A 20998-nucleotide genomic window follows, 5' to 3' on the forward strand; every position below is an offset into this window, starting at 1 on the left:
ATTTTGACAGTCAGATTCTCTATTTTGGTGAATGGTACCCAGGTTGGTTTCTTCAGTAGTTCTTGTGGCTTGAGGCAAGGGGATCCTTTGTCTCTTTTTCTATTTGCTCTAGTTATGGATGCTTTGAGTAGAATGATTGAAGCAACAGTGGATGGGAGTTTCATGTCGGGGTTTTTGGTGGGAGATGAGTCTAGTGGAAGCATGAAAATCTCACATCTTTCTTTTTGCAAATGACACTTTAATTTTTAGTGAGACTAACCAGGATCATTTTCATTATTTGAGAGCCCTTTTGTTATGTTTTGAAGTTGTTTTTGGTCTTAGAATTAACTTATCTAAGCTTGAAATAGTTCTAGTGGGCTCTATATTGAATATTTTGGATTTGGCTAATATCTTCGAGTGTAAGGTATCCTCATTTTACCTATGTGATATCTTGGACTTTCTTTGAGCGCTTCTCACAAATCTTTGATGATTTGGGGTGGTGTGATTGAGAAAGATTGAGAGGAGGTTGGCTGGTTGGAAAAAGCTATATTTGTCTAAAGGGGGAAGAATTACTTTGATAAAGAGTACGTTGTCTAATCTTCGTACGTATTTCCTTTGCCGGCAGGGGTGGCTAATAGAATTGAGAGGATTTTTCAAAATTTTTTGTGGGGAGGTAATGGGGAGGAAAGAAAATTTCACCAGGTTAGCTTGAATAAGGTTTGCTCACCGGTTTCTTGTGGAGGATTGGGGGTGCGAAATTTGAGGCTTTTCAATAAAGTTCTTCTTGGAAAATGGCTTTGGAGGTATCATCTTGATATGGAAAAATATTATGGAAGGATGTGGGGGAGTTGGTGCTCTAACAAAGTTAAGAGTTTATGGGGTGGGTTTGTGGAAGTCTATTCGGATGGGTTGGGGGGAATTTGTCAATCATTTTAAATACAAGGTGGGTGATGGGACAAGGATTAATTTTGGCATGATATTTGGTGTGAGGATTTGGCTCTAAAGAATATTTATCCCTCCCTCTTTAGGATTGCTAGAGATCAAGACGCCGCAGTGGCTGATTCCTTTATTTTTTTTAAATAATAATCTTCAATGGAATGTCAATTTTATTAGAGATGTACATGATTGGACAGTAAATGTCGCCTCTGGTTTTTTTGGAAGATTATATGATATGAAGATTGCTCAGGGAAGGGAGGATAGTTTGTTGTGGATTCATGCTGGAAATTCCAGATTTTCGCTTAGCTCCTTTTATAAGGCATTACCTGTCATTGTGTCAATAAATGCCCTAGGAAATGCATTTGGAGATCTAAGGTGCCTAGTAAGAGCATTAGCATTGGATTATGCAAATGCAAATGTAAAATTTGCATAATATGACATGATTTTGCATTTGGCTATTCCACTCAAAACTTATTCCCACATTGGATTATCCATTAGTCAAAATAATAATAAAATATTATAAATTTAAATTTTTTTTTTTTTCAATTTTTTTTGTTCTATTAATTATTTTTCTAAATTAAGAGCTACATGGAAATATTAATGTGATACAATATGAGACTTGGATAAAGTTGTGGATGGGTCCTGGAGTGCAGCAAATACATTCTAAATATTTAATACAACACCATTGAAAAAAACATGTCTATTACATTTTCACCTCAAAAAAAACCATTGAGAAAAACACAAGTCATCACTAATGTTCAACACATTTCAGCCCATCACAAAAATATACACACCTCCAAAAGTCAGCCCATCACTAATGTTACTGCCCATCACAAAAAATAAAGACAATGCCCAATCACAAATTTCCTGCCCAGCCACATATATTTCCATCACGTGGCTGAACGGCCATCACCCTCTTCTGATTCCTTAAAGAATACTTATCCAAACTTTGTTTCAAAGATTCAGACTCTACTCCTACTTGCTCAACTTTTCTGCATTAAACAGGATAATTAAATTGCATCAACACTAATATAGTTGTTTTATAGATACATACCCTCTCCATTTCACTTGAAATGGATAGTATCTAATCTAGTTCAAAACATGCTTGTTTTGGTCATTGTGTTTCTAAGAAGCATTAAATCCATAGTAGAAAAGACCAAAACATGCACACAAGCATAAGTTGTTATAGTATAAATTAACACGTGGAAAGCATCCTATTCCTGTTTGTATACCGCATAAAGTTACACAAACTGAAGATCCTATCAAAAAACTGCATGGTCATGATATACTATAAGTTTCATACAAACTGCTGATCCAATGCCCGTGAAAGTACTATTGGCACCTATATGCTTAAAGGATCTGAACTAAAGCTCAACAGACATAAAAGAAAACAATCACCGAGCCAATATTTTGTTTGGAAACGATTCCTTTACAAGGTATTTGGTTGCCCAGTGAAAAATGAATTGGAATGGCCTTTCGCACAGTATTAAAATGAATCGATTCCTAAATTGATGGGATTATGAACAAGGCCAAGAAATATAACAAACAAAATTCAAACCCTAACGAGAATAATTGAGTGAGTCCCCGTCCCCAAGGATTCATTGGAGAAAGAGAGAAATTCCACCGTCTCCAGAGATCACAGTGTGACTTGGAGGGCAGGGAGTGGCAGAGGCGGTCCATCTCGATGTAGAGGGATTGGATGTGGGTAATGTCCCTGCTTATTGAGGATGAGAGCTCTGGTGAGTCCATCCTAATGCTACCGCTCGAGTACTCAAGGCGTGCTGGTATATCTCTGACAGCGTACTTCCCCCTCCTCCTCCTCCTCCTGCTACTACTTCCATTTCCACGGTAGTATTTCTTGTGTTCTTGTCGCAGAGGGGATTGTGTTGTTTTCACCGCTTCCTCCTGCTTAATCAATAATCAGACAAGGTATACTAGGAGGATTTTGTGAAATCCTTCTTGGGGTTTCTAGACACTAGATGGAACGAAAATGGTGAAGAAGAGAGGGAGAGCAGGAACGGCAATGGTGAAGAGGAGAGAAGAAGGAAGCTCGGTTTGGGTCCTTGGGAAAAAGAATTTCGAGGAAAAGAAACCGACGTTGAGTTTTATTGAATAAAAATAAGATTTGGTCTTTGTACAGTAGTCTTGCATATATGACTGCCGAGTATGATACACTGTAGCTAAAAGTCATATATTTTTGCATTTGGATAATCTAATGCAGGTAATTTTATGTAAATTGAGTCAAATTTTACATTTCACTGGCATTTGGATAATCCAATGCCAGTGCTCTAAGGTGGGCATTTTTCTGTTGGTTGGTGGAAAAAGTTTGACCATGGATAATTTGAGAAAGTGTGGATTATTTGTCGTGGATTGGTGCTTCATGTGTAAGAAATCATGTGACCACTGACATTGTTGATCGTTAATAAAACTTATCATACTCAAAAAAAGAAAAGAAAAAAAAAAAGACTAACACAAAAATTAGTAATAAAAATATCTTATTACATGAGAAACATCATTCAAGATGGGTCACCTTGTGCTACCTCACTAGCGTATAAAGGTAGAAACATTCAAAATAGGCATACAAGCATTAATTGCAAACAATATATAGGATGCTTCTGAATGTATCATATGGTTGATACGGATATATTATATATAATACAACAAGATGGAGTTTTCTCTTCTTTCAAAACAATAAGTGGTCAAAAACGATATATACTTAAATAAGGAATAAGAGATCAATCTTGAACTTGAAAAAACTAGAACTAGAAAAACACACAAAAATATATAGGCACCACTACAAGCCATCATCTAGTCATGTAAACATCTGCAAAATAAATTTATGCTTGAGAGCATAGAGCGCAACACCATTAAAACTCAATAATCTATAGATAGTCCACATTTGGCAAGGAGTTGTAATTCAAACCAAGCCACTCTTTTGTATTTATATATGAATAAAGGCCAAGCTGTGCTTATATTGCCCAAACAATCCTTTCTAACCAAGAAACATGTCAATTACCTCTTTGGGCTTCACTTAATGAAACCCAAATAAAGAGAAAACAAAAGGCCACAACTTCTTGGGAACTGAGCACTAGAACATCATCATCTAATTCCTCATTGAATTCACACAAACAATACCAGTTCACTCACATGATTTTCCTTTTAGTGAGATTATCCAAAGTTAGTAGTTTGCCCAACACAAATATTCAGACAAGAAAAACACAAACTTATCTAGTATTTTTTCGATGTTTAATACTCTTCAAAGGAGATTGCACATCCCCAAACCCACTCAATACCCATAAAAGATGGGACATCAAATATACCATTTCAGTTTTGTTCCCAAAACAATCTATCAGCCCCCTCATCTGCTGGGTGGTTAGAATATAGAAGGCCCATCACAAATCATTTGAATTTCCTAGTTTTGGAAAGCTCAGTTCCAAGAACCAATCTCCCTGTTTTCTAAGTGTTCCAAACAACTAATAGAAGCATTCTCATCCAAAGCTATTTGGGGAAGGGGAAAGAATTCAGGAGATATTCTTTTAATACTAGATCCCCACACCACATGCCATGCCAAAATCAAACCCTCCAACCATTCCCTGCTATAAACTTCACAAACCCACAAAATCTCTTGCAACCTACCCTTATGGTAGTTCAATTACAACAACCAGCACTAACATCCACTAGACCAAAGATACTCCATATTTCATCCCGTTAATATGCCCACAAATGTACTCTCTTTTCTCAACAAAATGCCATCGGTGGTCAAACATGTATATGTCCCCCCCTATACTGACTTTAAATTCAGCATTGCCTGCTGATTTGAGTTAATATCAATACACGCTACAGTGAAGATCTTGGGCCACCAAACTCTGTTCTTACGTTATTGTTATTTGTTTTTTAGTACGCCTCGTGTACATGGCTTCACCTAATTTTAACAAAATTCCTATTTATTGATCAAAAAAGAGTTTTTTAGTAAGTAACGCTGTTCTTTATGTATATTATTCAAACCATATTAATGGTGATTCTGGGTGTAATAGCTCATACTCGATAGCGTTCCAGTATTATGACGAGCAAAGAATGAAATTAGATAGCTTCAATAAGATTACATATCCCTGGTTGGTGTGCAAACTTTTTTCATTAAATTAAAATCATGAAGAAGAAGCGATTTAGTTTTCGGTCCGCATACACTTACAGATTAAATTTTAAGCACCATTTGCTGGCCCGTTACCATACTAAGTTCAAAACAAACACTTGAAATAACAGCAACAAGGAAGGAAGCAATTCGATAACAAGATTACGCACCTATTTGTCAACTAAAGAAAAGAAAACCAGGAAACTAATTTAACAAGAATCCAGGGTTTCACTCAAATTGCCCCACTTTCTCGTCAACAAAACACTGACCTTGGAAGCAATAGTGATACCGCGCTCACGCTCGAGGCTGATGGAGTCCATGGCACGCTCGTGTGGTATGTCGGCGCCACACTGGCGGAGCAGTCGGTCCATGAGGGTGGTCTTTCCGTGGTCGACGTGGGCGATCACTGCCACGTTCCGTAGCCGGTAGGGATCAAGGGCGCTATCGGCGAGCGCGGCAGTGGACGGGGCGGCAGTGGCGGAGGAGAAGGCGCGTGAGAGGAGGAAGGGAGCACGTTGGGAAAGGCACGGTTTTCTGAGAAAAGAGGGGGGAGGAGGAGGAGGAGAAGAAGAGAGGGATTTGCGAGCGGTGGACCAGAGAGAACGGAGCAACAACGGACCCGCCATTCGTGAGGAGAAATGGCTGAGTTTTCTGTTGCTGTCCCAGCTATGGAGGTTGGAGGGTTTAAGAGCTGGGAAAAGAGTGGGTTTTGGCCCTTGGGGGCGGCTTTTTTTTTTTTTTTTTTTTTTTTTTGCCCTTTTCCCATTTTTATTTTTTAATTAGATCGAAAGTGCGGAAATCTCATATATTTTATGGATAGTAATAAAAAATAATAATAATAATTAAAAATAATAAAATAATGTATAGATACTACCCAAACAATTGTGATTTCTTCATATATTTGTTAATTGATTTGCATCATGAGGCGATATGAATATTTTTTAAAATAAATAAATGCGTCTATATATATAAATCTATACTATATATGATAAGTGGTGATAGTTGTGAATAATAATTTTTTCGTCTTTCGTGTGTGATCTGTGTTTTGTTTTTTCTGTCCTTTTATTTTAGTGTTTTGTGTCAAGTTAAGTGAGTTTAGTCTTTGGATGCAACTTTTTAGAAGGTGGGTAGCTTTAGGTTTTTTTTTCCTCTGTGTCTTTTTATTTCCTTTTTATTTTTCCTCTTTGTCTTTTATCTTCTCCTCATAGTCTTCTCTGCATCTTTTCTCTCCAAAAGTAAAGTGTTTTCTCTCTTCGTCCTCTCTCTTCGTCTTCTCTCTTCACTTCGTATTTTATCTTCTCTGAATGTCTATTTAGGATTGTTTTGTGCAGCGTTGGGTTTTTTTTTCATGTTGTTGGTTTAGAGATTTTACGTGGATTTGTTGGCTTTCTCTTTTCAAATATAGAGATATGTTGTTCGTTTATATGCTATGGGTGTCCATGTTGTGGGCTTTCTGTATTTTTTTTGTGAAAAAATAAATTTTTTACATGGGCTTGATGGTTTTTTCTCTTCGGATTGCAGATACATCATTCCTTTGTATATGCTCTGGGTTTGCATGTTGTGAGTTTTTTGTATTTTTGTGAAAAAATATATTTTTTCATGGGTTTTAACTTTTTGGTGTTGGATTTTTTTATGTCGTTAAATGTTCGTTTGTATGTTCTGAATTTGCATGTTCTTTGTTTTTTGTATTTTTTGTGTGAAAAAATAAACTTTTTACATGGGCTTGTTCGCATTTTCTCTTCGGATTTGCAAATATGTTGTTCCTTTGTATGTTCTAGGTTTACATGTTGTGAATTTTTTGTATTTTTTGTGAAAAAATATATTTTTTCATGGGTTTTAGCTTTTTGGCATTAGGTTTTTTTTTTCACGCCGTTAAATGTTCGTTTGTATGTTTTGGGTTTGTATGCTCTCAATTTTTTGTATTTTTTTCTGAAAAAATAGCTTTTTGGCGTTGGATTTTTTTTATGCCACTAAATGTTTGTTTGTATCATGTTCTAGGTTTGCATGTTCTCGATTTTTTGTATTTTTTTGTGAAAAAACAGATTTTTTACATGGACTTGTTGGCTTTTTCTCTTTATATTTGAAGGTTTGTTATTCCTTGTATTTTTTGTGAAAAATATGTTTTTTTTCATGGGTTTTATAGTTTTTTTGGCGTTGGTTTTTTTTCATGTCGTTAAATGTTCATTTATGTGTTCTGGGTTTGCATGTTCTCTTTTTTTGTATTTTTTCTGATAAAATAAATTTTTTACATAGGCTTCTTGGCTTTCTCTGTTCGGATTTGTAGATATGTTGTTCATTTGTATGTTTTGGGTTTGCATGTTGTGAGCTTTTTGTATTTTTTGTGAAAAAATGTACTTTTTTCATGGGTTTTTAGCTTTTTGGCATTGGGTCTTTTTTTTCATGCCATTAAATCTGGTTTTAACATTTTGCATGTGTTTTTTGTGTTCTGTGGTTTGCTGATCTGGGTTTTTCTGTAGTTTTTTTTTTCCTTGTCATTTTGTTTTTTTTATCAACTAGTTTATAGCTTTTTTGATTGTGTGATTTATAGATTTATGAGAAAATATAATTTTTTTTTATAATATAGTGTTGTAATTTTTTTTTTATTTAGGAGAGAAAGAAAAAAAATTATTGAAATAAATCTACGTTTATCGTGAAGGTGAAGTTTCTCCATCTCTGACTTCATTTCATTCTTATAACAAGAAATAACTAGAAGCAAGTTTTGAAAGTGCGCTGAATGATATTATAGGACATTTGTGGAATAATATCATTTAATTTTTAACAAAAAGGTAAATGACTACGGTTCCTTAGAAAAAAAGTATATTTAATAGTTTCAAGTTTATAGTTTGAACTGTACTATATATAAATTTGTTGAATTTCTAATTTTATATTATTGCTTCATACTCTTATAGCACAAAAGTTTTTGCGTTTGGGCTTTTTCGTTTCAAGTTGGTATTTCTTAACTTTCTCAGTGTGTATAAATATGTAGTTACATATATCATTTTATATTTGTGTTTTGTATAGATATTTGCATCTTTTTGTTGTTTTTACTTATGATTTTGTAATGATTCTGGGTTATTCGTCTAATAAGATTGTATTTTTTTTTTTTTTTTAGTTTGGTTTTTGCAGCAAATTTGGGTTGTTTGGTTTGAGGTTTGTATTTGTGGACTTTGTGAATTCTATATGAATCTTTAATGCTTTTGCTTATAGTTTTATACTTTGATTCTGTAAATTTATTGTTTGAATTGTAGAATATGTAAATTTTTTAATTTTACACAATGTTAAATGATCACTTTTTTTTTTCGTTTTTACAATAGCTTAGCATTGTTTGGTTTGATATTTGAGCTGTTTACACTACAAGAAATCAAGCCTTTTCCAGCGATTTTAAAATCGCTACAAACAAATCGCCGCAATAGACTCTTATTTACGACGATTTTTAGATCGCCGCTGAAATTCAACGGAATATATGACGAAAATTTATGCTGAAATTATTGTTTATTTATTTGCAGCGATTTTTCACCTTTCCCGAGGATTTTTTTGTCATCGCAGATGACTATAGTGGAATTTTAGTTGCAACGAATAGGAAAATCGCCACAATAGATATTTTGCAGCGAGTGAATCTTATTAGCGGCGAATATAAAGCGCAGAGAAAAGTATATTAGAAAATTCACCAGGATACTATTTCCGGCGAATTTTTAATCACCAGGAATGAGCAGGCTCAACAATTTTAAATTATTTAAAATTGAGCGATTCGTTTTGGGGTGAGTTAATATCACCACAGATTATGTTAAAATTAAAATCTCGCGTTCATTTTCTTTTCTTCCTTCCACACAACCCATCCCCCCCCCCACCCCATTCTCCCCAATCCCTCTTCTCGCTCAACCCACGCTGCCGCGCACAGCCCGTCGCCACCACGCCACCACCACGTCACCTCAACTGCCACCCCCTCCTTCTCCCTTAGTCCCCACACTGATCTCTTTCCTTTTTCCAGAATCTGGCCTCGCCTCTCTCTCTCTCTTGGATTTCTCTACATCACCGCCGCTAGAGGCGTCGTTCGCCACCACTCACACCTCGACGCCCATCACCACTACTCCTTCGGAGCTCCCTTCTCCTCCACGCCTAGCCCAGTAGCACGAGGCCCTCCCTCGCTCCCTTGCTCTGTTTGCAATCAGCAATCACCAAGCGTCCACCAACAACCGTGATACCCCTCGGTCTCTCCCTCATCTCTCTGTTCCGCTCATCTCACGACCGCCAGCCATCATCCACGACCAACCACCACCCTTCACCGTCCACAAAAATAGGCCCCACTCTGGATCCCAACCCAACACCTCCTCAACCTCTCTGTTTTCACAACCCTAAGCCGAACCCTCATAGCAGCAACCCTCACGGTACTACCACAAGTTCCTCCACATAGGGCCCACTGCCCACCACTGCTCAGCCCACCTCAGACCATTAGGAGCCTCTCCTTCGCATCTAGCACTGCCAAACACAGCCTTCAATTTATGGTATAAACCTATCTCCTTATCTCAAGGAAAATTATGTTTATGTGATTGAATGGCATTATGTTTGCATAATTGGACATATTTGTATATATTCACTGCGTTGATTATGGTAGACTTAGAAGAAGTGATGTGTGGTTGGGATTGTAATGGAGTTGGAGGTGAAGTATAAAGATTGTGAAATATGAGATTTGTGTTATTTGTTCTGTGTGGAGTTTAATTGGACCTTGTTTTAAGTTCAAGTGAATTCTAGTCTTCCAAAATTTTGTTTTATCTGTGAAATTGTTTCACGAGGCCTCACCTGTGTGATGTGGTCAAACTTGATAAACTTACATGGATACCTATATAACTTACCACATTCACATGTCTATTTATGTGATTGAGAGTTTCTGATTGAGAGTTTTTGCATGTTTATTTTATCTACAAGTCACTGTCATAATGGAGATAATGTTATAATTGTTATTTTTTATTGCTCTTACTTTTGGGATATAATCATTTTTATCTTGTAGTCTAGTTGTTCAAGTGAGATTGACACATTTCCTTCAATTATTACAGAACATATCGAGAACATTAAACCTCCATTGATGGAAGGTTTGGATGGTTTAGTAGCTATAAGCAATCTTCCTTTCTTCCTTGGTACTTTATGGTTGAAACTATTAATGCCATTGATCCTTTTTCTTGTTCCTCTTATCTCAGAAAACCATAAAGCTTTGACGATAAATGACCACTCTGAAGTAAATGGTGCATAGATCTCCCAGCCTATCGATGTTATGAGCGATTTTTTTTTTTTTTTTTAATTTGTCTCTTCTTATGTGATTTTACCACTGTGTAGCAGGAAGTTTTCAACTTCATCCACACCATCAGCTCAAAGGTTTGGTTTAAAATTAGCAAAGAAAGTAAGTTGTTGATCAAATCAAATCAATCACAATGCCATGTTAGCACCAATGAATGGCTGCCACATGTCATTAAACAATTGTTTAAATAATGAATATTATAAAAAACAAAACTTTGCTACTTGGGTTGTGCCGCTAAGGTCATGCGCTCAAGTCCATGGGGACTATTTTAGTAATTCTTTATTTTATATGGTTGCCTTGCTTGCTATTAGTAATCTCAAATGTTTGGATTATTGTAGGCCCTTTTCTTAATGATTTCCTAAATGCTTAATGTTTGGATTACTGGAGAGTTCCAAAGGAGAACCATTCCACAGTTTCTAAAGGAATTAAATTGCACAAATATGCAATCTTATTGAACTGCTGTTAAACGTTTTTTATTGTTATTATTGAACCCTCACTAGTGTTGTCAATGTTCAACATGTGCCTAAGATGTAACTAGTTTCCATGTTATTATTATTCTAGGTGTTTTCAATATAAAGTTTTAAGGTAACTGTTTGTTCTATCTTATTGCAGGCTATGAAGTTTGTCTGATTGACATTTATTAATTTATTCCAAAGTTTTCATTTCAGCTTCTTTCTTGGGGCTTGGAGGGTCTTACTGGAAACAATGAGACAGTTAAATGATGTGTTTCACATTAGATGTGTTTCTTCCTTTGGTTTGTTGCTTAGGTTCTCTAACAAATAACAATCTACCATTGTTTTCACATTAAATGTGTAACAAAGTTACCACTAGCGTATATATGTGTTTTTATAACATTAAAAAAATAACAATTTTTCTTTTTTATAAAAAAAAAAAAAGAAAAAAAAAAAAAGAAAAGATGCACAAGGGGTAACTTGAGGGCTGAGTAGCAGCACCTTTTATGATGTTTTGTATCGAATGAAATATCATTACAAATTTAGTAAAAGTTTACTTATAGACAAATGGTTTTCAAGATTTAATAAAACTTTTAAGTTCATTTTTTATCAGCTTGTCAATGTTAGAGAAAGAACTTTTCACCCACTTGAAACAGCAAAGAAGATAACCTCGAAACAGTGTGATTAAGTGTGTAATATTTTTAAAATAACTACGTGCTGGAGTTAAAATCTTACGAGGATTATCAAAATCATTGGAGAAATAAGTACTAAATGAGAGTTGTTTTGTACTTTCATTTAGTACAATATATATATATATATTTTTTGACTGATAAAAAAAAATATTTTTAAAATGACTAAGTGCTGGAACCTTGAAACTTTGCAGTGTATGCAGACACTTAAAGAACATGCTAAAGTTGTGATGTCTGTTCTTTGCTGGGACCAGTTTCTATTATCATGTTCATTAGACAAAACAATAAAGGTCAATGTCTCTAATGCTTGTCTCATACAATATTAATGCATGTGTATGTTGATATGCGCTTGGGCTATAAACTCTTCGTTCCTTTTTTTTTTCATGCAGGTCTGGGTTGCTACAGAAAGGGGAAATTTGGAAGTAACATACACTCACAATGAAGAGCAGGTATGCATACTGAAAACTTACTTTCAAATAAACTATAGCTATATTAAAAATGAAGTGTCTTGAACTTTTGGGGCTTGTTTTTGCATTTAGTTGTAATATCTTGAATTCAGATGTTGATATTGATAAAACGAGGATTTCATCTTCTTTCAATCTTTTCAAAAAGTTATTGTCGGTAGTCTGAATCTGGAGATTATAGATCTAACCTCAAAACCTAATAATGAAGATCAATCTAGTTTTCATTAATGAACTAAGCATGTTGAAATTAGTTGTCACTTTGTCTGTGACAAGTTGATCAACAAAGTTAAATATAAAGTTTTTTTATGACAAGGAATCTCAGAGACTGCATACAAGACGTGTATTTTTCCCAATTAAACCCTAGATCTGTGTAATGCATCTCCATCACACAATCATGGGGATTGGGTAAATCATAAGCTTTTCACCAATGGTACGTGATCCCTAGAAATTGTTTGCACTCCAAGAGTTCAAACCTTATTGGTGTGGAGGTTCGGGTAATTTGATGGTTGCGGTAGTTAAATCCGAACTACTTTAAACTATTATTGGTATTGGATTCTTGTTAGGAAATTAGTGGATTGGGATGCTATTATTTACATTATATGAAATCACTGTTCCCCTTTCATATATGATTTTGATAGTAATTTGAAGTTGCATAAATCTATAAAGTTCGTTCCAAGTATGGTTTATTCATGCATACAAATTCCTGAGATCAAATCATTTGCATAGAAATATTAATATTTGATTGATCTAGTTTATTTAATGATGTTATTTTGGCTCCTGCAGGGCCTGCTTACCCTCTATGGGATGCATGATTCAGAAGCCAAGAGCATCCTGCTATGCTGTTCCAACGATAACTTTGTCCACCTCTATGATTTGCCGTCATTAGTATTTTCTTGGTTGACTTCTCTTAGTTTTTAATTTGAATTTCTTTTGGGAGTCTATTCCTATTTTCAAAAACCCACTTTTATCTATTTGTTTTCTTTTGGTCTGTGCTGGTTAGATTTTCGGAGAGGGGTAAAAATTTTGCTAAACAAGAGGTTCGTGCAATTCAGATGGGTCTTGTTGGCGTGTTTTTTACTGGTGATGGAGCCGGTCAAGTGAAAGTGTGGCAATGGTTACCAGAACCAGCGGCTATCGCGCAATGAGCGGCACTATTATTTTTTCTACTGATTGTATTGATTAGTTTAGTTCACCACCTTTTTTCTATTTATTTTGTAACTGGTGAGTTTGAGTTGGGAGGGAAAAGTTGAAAATGCCAGTTTGGGTTTATTGTTGTATTTGGTGTGTTCTCTTTAGTAGCACCGAAGCTGTTGTCTCCTTTCCCTATGCCATAATTATAAAGACAAGGCTTCTTGGCCCAATTCAGGCTATTTTCTGTTTAGTAGCACCAAAGCTACTGTCTCCTTGTCCTGTATCGTAATTATAAAGACAGGCTTCTTGGTCTAATACAGGCTATAAGATTTTGATAAATATTTATGAAAATTGAGCAAATATTCATACTGCTTGCTGCAAGATAATTTGCATTGAGACAAGTATTCCCATCGATTTAATTAAGCTGTTGGAATAGATTGCAGCATTAGCAGCGATTTATTTTTTTTTTCGCAATGACTATAATTACCAACGATATTATAATCGATGCAATTGAGTTCACAAAACCAATATCTCAATTGCAGCGAATTTTAAATCGCTGGTATTGATCTATACCAACGCATTTTTATCGCTGCAATTGTTATTTCAAAACCGTTTAGTCAATTGCGGTGATTTAAAAGAATCGCTGGGAAAGAATATTTCCAGCAATTTTCCCTTTTTTAGCGACAGTATTGAATCGATGAAATTAATCTTTCTCAACGATTAACAACTGAATCATATCTTGCAATTGCGGCGATAAAATGTACTATTTACGCCGAATAAAAATCATTGGTAAAGAAAATAGATCTCCCGGCAATTTTTTGCTTCCGTTGGAGTAGATCAAAAGTGGGGCTTTAATACCAGCGAATGTCCAGCGATTTATAAATTGCTGGGAAAGGTTATAGGCGGCGATTTTATTGGTTTTCGCAGCGAAAGTGGATCGCCGGGAAAGGTGATTCCCCTTGTAGTGTTGGTTTGAGATTTGTATGAATTTGAAGTTAGATGATGTGCTGCTTTTTTTCTCAAGTTGTGATTGTTGTGTCATACATTGTAAGAATGAAAAAAAAAAAAACAATGAATATTCTGTTTGTTCTCAAAAAAGAGAATTTAGATGATGAGGCTTTTTACAAGTTGATGGAGGTTTTTAACACAATTTTTGTTGTACTGAACTTTAAATAAAAGAAAGTTATTATTACAGCTTTCCTCCATCAATATAAAAAGCCTCCTCATTGATCTTCTTCGTTTTTGAGATCAACAGTTATTTTGTATGCTCAGATGTTTTAATGCTACAATATAATATCATGTTTATTCATAACAAGCATAATAATTTAAGTATGATAATATAATATGATATTATCTAAACATAAGAATTAGGTTTTTTTATAATATAGTTTGTTTATTTTTTGTTTTTACTGTGAAAGATGAGACTAATAAATTTGTCTTATTTTTATGTTATGATGTTTTGGTGGTTTTTTCTTTTACTTTTTAATTAAGATGATTTGCTACTTTGTTTGTTGCAAGAAATTTGGTGTTATTGGATATTGAACTAGATGAATCTGAAGTTAGGTGATAGACTTCAGATTAATGACATATTTAAATCAAATTTAGAGTTTGAATTGTACTATATATAAGCTTTTTCAATTTCTGACTTTTTAATTTTGCCTCATTCTGTTATGGTGCAAGATTTCTTCGATTTGGATTTTTTAGTTTCAGGTTGGTATTTTGAACTTTCTCAATATGTATATAAATATATCATTGCTTGTACCATTTTATATTTATGTTTTGTGTTTATATTTCTGATTTTTACTTGTTTCTGCTCGTGATTTTATACTCATTTTTGGTTGTTCATCTAATGACATTCTGAATTTTTCTTAGTTTCGTTTTGCTGTTTGTTTTGAGGTTTGTATTTGTGCAGTACTTTGTGAATTTTGTATAAAATTTTGGTCATTTTTGCTTATAATTTTATGTAGTTCAATTCTACAAGGGTCTTTGGCAGTTATAATATATATATATATATATATATATATATATATATATATATAATTATTAACAGCTTTGGCCTCTTTACTTTGAGGATTGACTGTTTGGTTTTAGATCTATATGAATCTGAAGTTAGATGGTGTACATCATTTTTTTGGGTTTGCATGTTGTGATTGTTGTGTGATATTTTGTAAGAATAAAATCAAAAGCAACATTTATTGTTCTGTTTGTTCTAAAAAAAAAAAGAATTTAGGTGATGATGATTCTCATAAGTTGATGGAAGTTTTAGCATAATTGTTTCCTGTTGAAATTTATCCTTGCTATATTTGTTGCCAAAATATCATAATTAATCAATTCTAAACTTTTCTATTGAAATTCACTACAAAGAAAACTCATTTAGTATAAATTTTTTGAAAAATTATTTACATCAGCCTACTGTTGGCTGTAGCCGCAGCACACCTAATGTGTTGAGTAAAAAAAAAAAAACACCATGTAAGATGTGCAGAGAGTGCCGCTGATATATAGCCGAGCTCAAATTTTTTAGAAAAGTTGTTTTCTGCCATTAAGTAATTCTTACACAGAATTTAAAAAGTTTAGATGAAAAATTTCACACATAAACTGTTCTTGGCAAATCTGAATGTAAGCTTATCAAATGGTGAATTTTGTTTATGCAACTACTTGTTATTTCTGATTTTATTTGATTTTCAAGTAAATTCTTTTTCATAAAAAAATTGAAACTTTCATAATTTGAAGATTTTATTATATCATCTACGAAAAAACAAAACATATTCTAACAAAAATATATATATATATATATCCAAGAAGTTTCTCTTATTTCTAAAGAAAATGAGATAAATGAAAAAAAAATTAATAAAATATTAAATGATGAACATTGAAATTGTTTTAATATTTCAGATGTTCTTATTTTTTTAAAATATTGTTTTATATATCTCTTTCTTTTTAGAAACAAAAGAAACATTATGAATATATATTATTTTTTTTGTAACAATATGCATTTTTTTTTTGTAGAGAATACAATCAATATTTCAAATTATAGAATTTGTTCTTTTTAGTGAAAAAGAACTTGTCAAGTCATCAGGAAAAAAAAAAACATTTACGTAGTTAGATATTTTTGTTTCGAAATTCATCTTTGTTATTGTTACATTTATTGTCAAGACTAAACATTTATTCTTTTTATGAAATATCCCAAAAAAAAGAAAACAAAATTATAAAAACAGAAATGAAGCTTTTTTTTATATAGGAAAGAGATTTCATTTCATCTATGAAGGAAGTTACAGTTGTGACTAATCAATACAGAGAAAACTCTAAATACAAGTCAAACTACACATCTGTTATACGCCTCCTTGCACACAATTACTTTACGATGAGCATTGTCTAAACTTCTAAAAACTCTCATAAGAGAGTATCACTCTCTGTATAAAACAAAGATAAAACACATCCCTATTTCCAAAGGAGGAAAGGGTATTCCAACCAATGTTTTGAATACCGTACCGGACACCGTACCGGTCAAGGCACTGGAACGAAATATTTTGGTACCGGTACCGTTTCGTGATAGCGTTTCGGGATAGTCGATCTATAAATAAATTATATATATAAATATATATAAAAATTATATTCTAAAATAATAGTCTATATATAAATAAATTATATACAAATAGATATATATATATAAATTATAAATAGTCTAGTCTGAATTGAGGGTTAAAAAATAAGCTTGTAGTTTGAAAAAATGAAAAAAAAAACACACAGGCCGAAATATCGGCTGGTACCGGCCGAAATATAGGCCGGTACAGGCCGAAATTGAGGTACCGGCCGGTATTTTGGCCGGTACGGAACAGGTATAGTACCTGTACCGGCCGGACAAGCGAAACGAAAAATTTCGGCTGTACCGGCCGTTACAGTACGAAATTTAAAACTTTGATTCCAACCGCTCCCATCCTCTAAAGAATGAGAGGTATCCCAACCACCCCATCCTCCATAAGGGGAGGGGTATCCAACCATCCAGCTATGGACATAAGTCTAATAGCCTATTTCTTTTATGAAAAAAGAGATAAACAAAATACAAACACAAATTAAAATCCTACAAAAAGCAGAGGTACACTACACAAATAAACAAAACACAAAGCCTAGCCTGAAAAAGTCCAGCCTAAAAAAAAAAGCCTAGGGTTTCATCTCTAACTTATGGCCACCACCCTTCTTCAAATTTCTTTTTCCTTTCTCCTTTTTTCTTTTTTCTTCATTCTCTTTTCTTTTCTTTTCTTCTTCCTCTGTCACCCGAAACGCTTCCTCCTTAGCCCAATCTTCTTTTGCGGCCCTTCCTCTGCAAGAGCTTCAGTAGCCTCCACCTAGACTTCGAAAAATAGCTTCCTCCATCATCCCTCTCACCCAGCACCAACTTCGCCCACCCATCGCAAGAAACAGCGGCCATACGAGTTGAATGTTAACATTCATAGTGATGTTCTTGTTTTGTTGTTGTAATTTGTTATACAAAATTTAAGCAAAAATATGAGTTTTAACCTTTTATTGTTAACTTTTGTGAGGTTAATTGATATTATTAATTTGTTGGATTTCTTCTCTCACATTTTCCAACTATCATTTGCTTCTTGGTATGTTTTACATTTTGACCTTAATATATTTTTCAATTATATATATGTTGCCTTTCTAAATTTTATCTTTTAATTTAGAATGGTAGTATGCAGTAGTTATAATATTTGAATAATGTGCTGATTTATTTATGGTATTATTTTGTTTTGAAATTGTCAATATTTGTTGAGTATAAATATTTAATGTTTATCTGTTCAATATTTGATTTTATACTTATTTATTATATTATTGTGTTTCATAATTGTGCTTACCAAGGTAGTCAATTCAGTTGCCACTACTTTGAGCATTTACCAAGATTTTTTTATGTGTTTTCATTTTAGTTGTTGGCTTTGTATATTTTATTTGTTGATTTAAGGTTATGTTTTGTTTTGTTTTTATTATTTCAATATTATGGACATTAATTTTTGCTATTATTCTCCTTTGTAATTCTTATTCTTTATATGTTCAATTCTTTGATTTTGTATCTATTTATTATATTGTTTTGTTTCATAAATGTGCTTTTCTCTCTTTATATATATATATTTTTTTTTACTAGAATTGTCTTTCTTCAATATAATTGTTTTTATATCAATTTTACTTCTCAATATAAACACTTCCTTTTAGATATCAATTCCAAATTAATTGTGCTGATTATTCATTCACTTGGATTTGGTTTTTTCAATTCGACGCAATCATTGACATACCTCTTTTATTGACAAACAAAATAAATAGTGGTAAGATAATCTAAACAAATTATGACAATTTCATTAGAAATATTTTCGATCAATATTTTTATCTAATTTCTTTTAAAAAATTCACAAAATCGTGCAAAACAATTAACGAAAACAATTACATATAATCTCCTACTAGAAGAACAAAAATAAGTATTGCGTCAAAAAAGAAGAGAAATGTATAATCAACAGAATGCATCAACAAGTGGTGCTATTCAACTTGGACAATCTTCTGTCTATGAAACAAATGTCTTGAATGATTATACACTGATTCTCAATAGTGATGAAAATGCTGATGTTCTACAACAAAGAGACGTGTCTCTCATGATGATATCAATCCAAATGAGATTTTCCTTTCATAAGATGTTGGATATTCTCAAGAGATGAGTATCTTTTCAACTAATCAAGAAATGGATGCATCTACGCTCAATACAACGGATTATGATAATCAGAACAATTCAACAGATTCTTTGCCACCAAGGTCAACAAATACATCTATATAAACTTCAAATATATGTCATCAAGTTGTAATCGAACAAGTTTATTGTGCAGCTTCCATTTTTCTTGATCTTTTTAAATAAAACTTTTTATTTTTGATATTATACTGAAAGTGGTAAACATTTTATTCAATAGGTTACTTGTAGTACTCTTCAAGACCAATTCAACAGTGAAAGTAGTACATCAAGATCTTGTCAACGTAAGAAAAAACTATAACATTAGATCATTATTTTCATCTTCTTCTTAGTATTTTGTTATTTTTACAACAATCTTTTTTATGAGAATTTGTATAAAATTTTAAAAATTTGTTTATATTCTTTACAATATCTTTCTTTTGTGTCTTAGGTAAACTGCCTCATCAATTTGCTCACTTTAGACAAATATTACAAACTGTACCAAATAAGACAAACTATTTGTCATTGGTGCCGTGTTATAAATATTGTGGAGCAAAAAGATTTTATCGTGAAACAAATGACTTTTGATGTGTTGATGAAACAATTTGTTTAGCAACAAACGATTTTCATGATCAATTTTATCATCTATTTTGTTCAAACATAGCTGAGACTACCAATTTTTTAACGTATGTGCGCACATATAACAACAAATTTGTGTTTACATCCTTTGGAGTTAAATTTGATAGAGATATCTGCAGAAGAAATAAAGGAATCTATACATTTCAAGTTCAAGGACAAATCCATCATTATATTAATCATTTAACTCCTTTGGATGGACGTTTTTCTTATTTAGAGTTATATTTCTACGATATTAAACATGAATTACAAAATCGTATTTCTGATTCAGGAAATTTGAATGCATCAACTATTACTCAACTCATAGCCATTCTTTTTATTAATTCATATTCAGTTTTTTTTTTTTTCCAAAGACTTGGTGATATGCCTAATTTGGAAAATCATGAAATCTATATCAAATCAGATCCAGATTTAGATCAATGTGTTTTTAATGCTCCTATAGCATCACAAGTGGTAGTAATTTGGATTGAAAATAATGATTCAGAGCAACTGAGTGGAAGAAATATTATGATTCACAATCATTCAGGTGGTAGTCATATAGTTTAATACTACTTTAGATGTTATGATGCACTTCAATATCCATTATTATTTCCTTATGGTGATATTGATCGGCATAATGACATACAAAGAGTAAGAAAATGTACATGATTTCCACCAAATGAAAGATCAACACTGCTTGGATCCCAAGAATCAACATCAGCTGATGATTTATTTTTAAGAGAAATGCAAGGTCAGAATAATTTCTATATTATGATACTGTAATGTTCTAATTCCAAAATTTGGAATGATATTATATTTTCAAATTTAATTTTTGTAGGGCTGAAAAAAAAATAGAAAATGAAAGAGCCAATTGTTTCATACCGTGAATATTATTATTACAAGTTACAAATCATAGAAAATATTAGATCTATTTTCTTATGCTCTAGTCGTTTGTTGTAACAAAAATCTGATAAAAATAAAAATCCACATCTTTATAAAGTTGTTGTCAAACATATGATGCATGACTCTTGTGGAATGTTAAATCCAACCAATGTCTGTATGTAGAAAAATGCTACTTGCAAAAATCATTATACGAAGAACTTTATGCCTAATACAATTATTGGGAATGATTGTTTTCCACAATATTTGTATCGTGATAATGGAATTACTGCCAAGGTTAGAGGAAAAGAGTTAGATAACCGTTGGGTTATTCCGTATAATTCGTATTTGGTTACAATATTTGATTCTTACATCAATGATGAGATATGCTCTACAATTAAAGTAGTCAAGTATCTTTACAAATACATCTACAAAACTGATGACCTTGTTACTTTTAATGTAACCTCTGAACAAGATAGTCAAACAATTGATGAAATTGAATTATTCCAATTAGTTCGATGAATTGCTGCACTTGAAGCCATGTGGAGGATTTTTAGATTTATTGTAAATAAGATGCATCCAGCATTATATAGCCTACACTTACATCTAGTGACTTTTCCTGCAAATCAAAACTTGAACAATCTTGTGAACTCTGACTTTTATGCAAAAGCAATGTTAACAAAATTTTTTTCAACAAATATTGTAAATGAAAACTCTTAAAAATTATTAT

The 20998-nt window shown here is 33.0% G+C and overlaps 1 protein-coding gene across 2 annotated transcripts in view; it reads right to left on the reverse strand.

Annotated features, from left to right (window-relative positions):
• LOC121249193 (50S ribosomal subunit assembly factor BipA) overlaps positions 1 to 5766 on the reverse strand; it is a 39098-nt gene extending 33332 nt beyond the window's left edge. The window contains exon 1 of one of the 2 annotated variants that reach the window (XM_041147913.1): positions 5314 to 5766. In XM_041147913.1, coding sequence (XP_041003847.1) covers positions 5314 to 5670 — 357 coding nt within the window. In that variant the 5' untranslated portion in view covers positions 5671 to 5766. The remainder of the gene's footprint in view (positions 1 to 5313) is intronic. The other variant, XM_041147914.1, reaches the window with a different exon arrangement.
• Positions 5767 to 20998: the final 15232 nt, after the last annotated feature.

The sequence above is a fragment of the Juglans microcarpa x Juglans regia genome, chromosome 2D (genome assembly GCF_004785595.1).
Source record: "Juglans microcarpa x Juglans regia isolate MS1-56 chromosome 2D, Jm3101_v1.0, whole genome shotgun sequence".
In the NCBI taxonomy this organism is placed as follows: Eukaryota; Viridiplantae; Streptophyta; class Magnoliopsida; order Fagales; family Juglandaceae; genus Juglans; species Juglans microcarpa x Juglans regia.